This window comes from Atta cephalotes (assembly GCF_000143395.1).
Source record: "Atta cephalotes unplaced genomic scaffold scaffold00016, whole genome shotgun sequence".
Taxonomy (NCBI): domain Eukaryota; kingdom Metazoa; phylum Arthropoda; class Insecta; order Hymenoptera; family Formicidae; genus Atta; species Atta cephalotes.
The window spans coordinates 4,868,714-4,874,365 of record NW_012130080.1 but is presented as its reverse complement, the minus strand read 5'-3'; the positions used below and the strand labels follow the sequence as shown (position 1 = coordinate 4,874,365).

The 5,652-nt window shown below is 32.0% G+C and overlaps 1 protein-coding gene across 1 annotated transcript in view; it reads right to left on the bottom strand.

Moving 5' to 3' along the window:
• Positions 1-5,652, bottom strand: part of LOC105618355 (guanine nucleotide-binding protein G(o) subunit alpha) — a 28,181-nt gene that overhangs the window by 6,827 nt on the left and 15,702 nt on the right. The window contains exon 5 of the mRNA XM_012199897.1: positions 4,486-4,646. Coding sequence (XP_012055287.1) covers positions 4,486-4,646 — 161 coding nt within the window. The remainder of the gene's footprint in view (positions 1-4,485; positions 4,647-5,652) is intronic.

Below are 5,652 nucleotides of genomic sequence, written 5' to 3'. Positions count from 1 at the left end.
ATTATTATTATATATATATATATATATATATATATATATATATATATATGAGCATTTTCATCTTTGGTCATAATTCTTCGTGGCATATATTGTACGATTAATAATTTTTTAAACGATTATTATCGATTAATATATATTGACAGATGCAATAAATTAGCATCTGTTTATACCTACAATAAATCCAGATTTAAATTTCGAGCGGTGAGAGCATTAGGGAGCTAGGGCGCGGCTCGCAACAAGTAGCTGGAAGCGAGTGGATATAATAAATGGTGTTACTGTAATCGGGTCTTCGTAAACTGTCGTGCAAACTAGCCACGAGGAAATGCTTCCGCCAAACGCTTCGGAACTTTCTAGTCGATTGTTCACAAAACCGACACTATTAATTCAATACCGCACGTAAGTACATAGAAAGAATAGTTTTGTTGAAGTATATAAAAATTTAGTTAAGACAGATCTGAAAATAATTTTGTTGCATCATCAAATTATGTAAAATGCTTAAATGTTGATGATAATGCTGAAAAAGTTTTTACTTTTTTACTAGCAATCAGCGTCCTACATAATTATTTTGATAATCCAATAAAATTATTTTCAGATCTATATGTAGCTAAATTTTTAGATACCTCAGTAATCTTCCGTAACAATCAAATCCGATTATCTTTTTTTTTTTTAGTATTATTTTAGTATTGTTTCAATATATTACAGGATATTTACCAGAATTAATAGCAATGTTCAAATAAATGATGACCAAAAATTTATGAAATATTTGAATTATTAGCTTCATTGCTAATTAAATAAATTAGTTCCATTAATTATAATTTCTCAATGTTGAGTACGAGTATTAAATATTGAATGATAATTGAATGATCTAAACAATAAATATTCAATAAGAGAATTAAAATAGATGCTAAAAACAATTATTTTTCGAAACAAAGTCATACAACAATATAATCATTTTATATAATCATTTTATATAATCGTTAAAATAATTAAAATAATTCTTCATTCCGATTATAAGAATCGCCGCATATCCATACACACTTTTTTAAGCAAAAGAAAAAGTAAAAGGTTAGGAAAAACCACGCAGCGCCATCTTTTTAGACTTTTGATTACGGAGTTTAGAGATTGCAAATTTGCAAGATGAGAATTATAAAATTTCTCTTAGCTTTCGTAATGAAAAAAAAGAAATGAGATGAGAAAGAAGATTATTCAGAAGCTGATTATGAAGAGATCTAATGATAGATGAATTTCTGACAAGAGAGGAAGAGAAAAAAAATGCAAACAATAACAAGATAATGCAATAGAATAGAAAGGGTCCAGAAAGAGCGAGTGTGAGAGAGAGAGAGAGAGAGAGAGAGAGAGAGAATGTGCGCGAGAGAAATGAAAGCAAAGATCGAAGCACAGGGAAATCAGGCCGCCATGAGAAATTCGACTATTCGAGACACGTCAAAGCCATGACGAGCGAGTGAATCTTGGTAACATCTCCCTGGGGAAAAGTGTTTAGATTTTTCTGGCAATAGAAAAAAAGAAAAAACGGAGAGAAAGAGAGAGAGAGAGAGAGAAGCGAAACTGAGCAGAAAATAGAAGAGAAGGTGTAGTTTCGCCGGAACCCGATCGGCCATCTTGGTTGTGTGCCACGTGACACGGGCGTGGCGTGACGTCATTTGCGATCAATAATGACGAGGTGTGCATGAGGGAGAGGAAGAAAATCCCCGAAGAAAGCGGTAAAGAAAAAAGAAAAGAGAAAGGGGTGCATTTCTCGTAACATTTCGACTAGGAGCTACCTTCCTCGCCATATCATCATTCCCTTTCTCCCTCCTTTTTACGACCCTATCTTCGGACAAACCTGTCGCATCTCCTCCGGCACTTACCCCTCGGGAAATTCACGTTATCCTCTTCCGGTCTATGCGCGAAACGAAATTCCCGCTGCGATTCTACACACACACACACACACACACACACACGCGCGCGCGCGCGCACACACACACACACACACACACACATATCTAAAGTTCCCAAGGGTTTATTCAAGAAAATCGCATCCCTTTCCTCGAAATGTTCATTTTTGAGATTTCAAAAGATCTGCACGGTTGATGAATCTTTGAATCGAACTGTGATTGAATTCTCCCCAAATCAGAATATCGAATACCAAAATTATCTTATGTGGGATCATGAATATAATTTAGGAATATTATAAGCAAATTGAGAATGGAAAAATTTTCTTGCTGGAAATTCAGAAATTTCAATTCGAGAAATCAACGCGATTTTGCATCAATATATATATATATATATATATAATGTTTCAATATGTGGCATTTGCTGCAAGCAAAGACAAAATTTCTTTTTCATCCATTTTTTTCCAATTTTTCGACAAAAGATTTCCAAGAGCACGTCATAATATTTTTTATCGTAAAATGTCAAACGGCACTAATCTATTTGTAAATTTATCTATTAATATCAGCACGGTCATTTATATTCTTATGTATACAAATATCGTGTTAAATATATAATTTTTTGTTCTGTCATAAATATGTATGTTTTTGAATGAGTCGAATGCAAATAATTAATAATTAATTATTGAAAAGTAGATTGGTATTTTGCATATTTCACGACCTTAATTGAGAATATCATGCGCTCTTATCAAAAAAGCATCGACTTTCGTTATATATAATTATCAAGGGCGATAAGGATTTCCTCGGTGAATGATATTAAATGATGGTGAAAGAAAGAAAAAAGAGAGAGAGAGAGAAAGAGCGCACTTGCGTGCAATAAGTGTATTGTATGCAATATCGTGCAACTCGGTGCGAAACCGCAGTGCGGTTTATTAAAGCTAGGAACGGCGCCAGAAAACGGCGTGATGTTGAGGGGAAAAAAAGGACCGTATTGCGTGCAGACGATAGAATACATATACCCCAATCGAGTCCTGTCGCTAATAGTTAGCAACAGGATCTCGCAACAGTGGACACACAACGACGACGTGGCATACATACTACCCTGATTATGTGCGATTAAATCTTTCGCGACCAATTTGTTTATACAACGCGTTGATTTCTCTTCATGTTTCATTGTCAGTAAGGGGATCTCTCATGAAAAAAAAAGGCGAAGCTTGTTGACGAAATTATTTTGCTTGGACTGTAAAAATGAGTTAGATTATAAGTAGAAATCTCAAATAAATCAAACATAGAAACTGTTTCCTTGTCTCTTTAATCTTATGTGCATTAACTTTTTATCAACAAAGTACTATTTTCGTCAAAGTAAAAAATAGAGTAATCAAAATTGTGTCACAAATTCCTCATTCTAAAATGACTCATTCTAAAATTCCATGACTTTTCTCTGATTTCTAAACAAAGTTTCGTGATTCTCTCCGACTTTCAATAATATTTTAAAATTTGATGTATTTATGTTTTAATTTGAAAACGTTAAATATTTTGTTGAGAGATCAATTTAACATAACAATATAAATTATTATTAATGTTGCTTACATTTTTAATTGTTGTAAATTGGTAGTATTTCAAATTTGCGTAGATATAATGTATGTAAATTAAATTTCTTTAAAGAATTTTAATTTGCCAAACAATTATACAAATTTTCCCAACTTTTCCATGATTTCCCTGATCGTTTTCAATTTCCCTATTTCTGTCAATTCCTGACAATTCCAATTTTGTAGAAATTTTCAATTTTTTCCCGAAAATAATCGCTCGCGAAGAATGTTGGAAAAATAAATTCACTCTTTTTTTAATCGCATTATTTGCGATCGACTTGTCGAATGTTATGATTCGACTTTATCGAGGGGAATAGATCCGCAATCATTACACGCGCTCAAAAACATCCTGTAATAAAAAAAAACATGTACTTAACGAAGATAACTGATGAAAGTATTGGAAAACGGTACTACACCGAGATGTACAAGCGCTACAAAATCAATATCTACAACGAAGGGGACAGCGCGAAATATGCCTGCGAAACGCATCGAGAAGAAGAGGAGGGACGACAAGTCTCACGTTCAGGATGAGGTTTGCTTCTACCCTCCGCACGCGCGCGCCCTTTCGAGTACACAAATTCTCAAGAAAAACGCACTTTCTACTATAAATCATTACTTAAGCTTTAAGTCTTAAGCCGTATGACATCGACACTGTCACAGTCAAATGTGAGAAGAACAATCGATTACGATTGATCAATTTCTTAAGCTTTATATAGATAATATGACTTGCTGTAGAACGGATTTAAAATTCAAGTTCCTAATTGTTATATTTTCTCTTATTGCTAAAAATTTTTTTTATATTTCCCGAAATAAATTTTCGTTTAAATAATACAATTTATATAAAATTTATAAGCATCTCCTTTATACATAATTTATAAGTTATTTCTAATAATTTGCAGCCGAATTAAGCATCATTATATTTCGAGATTATAGTTATTAATTATTTTGTTGTTGTTGTATTAAAAAAATGTTGTATTTAATTCCTTCAAAGAATGATCGCCACTTACTATTTCGCGGAGTCGTTCAACTGATACTCATTGCTCCTACCAAAGCACTCCTGCACTCCATTGTCGTACCACAGCCTCTTCATAGCCGCCAGCAATTCTTCGCTAAAAGGTTCCGTATCTTCCATTCTTTGTATTACATCGAATACCATTTTTGCGTCCGTCTGGAAGCACGAAAAACATGTAAATCCTTATATTTAATACCTGAAATATTTTTATCACATCGATATATTCCCATCAATCTAATTATCAACCAATTACCAATCATATCTAACTTACTTTACTGAAATAATAATTAGTCAAATTTTTCCCTGTAATCTAGTTTGTACACGCAAATTTATGTTAAATTTAACACATTTCATTAATTGTCTTAAACGAAATTTTTATCTTAATTTAATACAAAAGGGATATGTCAGAAAGTAAATATTATATAAATATTATATAAAACATAAATATAAAACATAAATATTATATAAAAAAATTAAGACAAAATGTAACATTGACATAATTTGTAAGTAAATTGTGAAAGTCAATTTTTTCAGTAAAATTAACATTTAGAATACGTACAATTATTATTATACATAAATGCATACATGTATTTTATTCATTCATCTTAAAATTTTCAAATATTGTTATTGATGTGTATATTAACTGTCATAAATTATGTTATTTTAACTAAGAAATGATGAATATTAATTAATTCAACACAAAATATTTAAATAACATAATATTAATCAAATAGTTAAATTGATCACATTATGTTAAATTAACACTCAAATATGTCAAAAATTCAACACAATATTTTAACAAAGATTTGAGTGAATTATTTTCAACACAAATACAAAATGTTGTTTACTATGTATGTGCCAAATAGAATTTTATTCCTGGCGTAAAATCAATATGATTTACATAATGAATGTTATATGACTGTATTTTAAATATAACAAATAATAAAGTTTTCACAATTCGTCTATAATATTAGGTGTGGGAAAAAGTTCGTCACGTTTTTTTAATGTCATCTAATGGGAAAAACGCCACGAACTTTTTCTCACACCTAATATGTTTGTCTAAGAAATTTTATAATCTTTTAATTCACGCGCGCGCGCGCGCACGCACGCACGCACGCACGCACGCACGCACGCACGCACGCACGCACGCACGCACGCACGC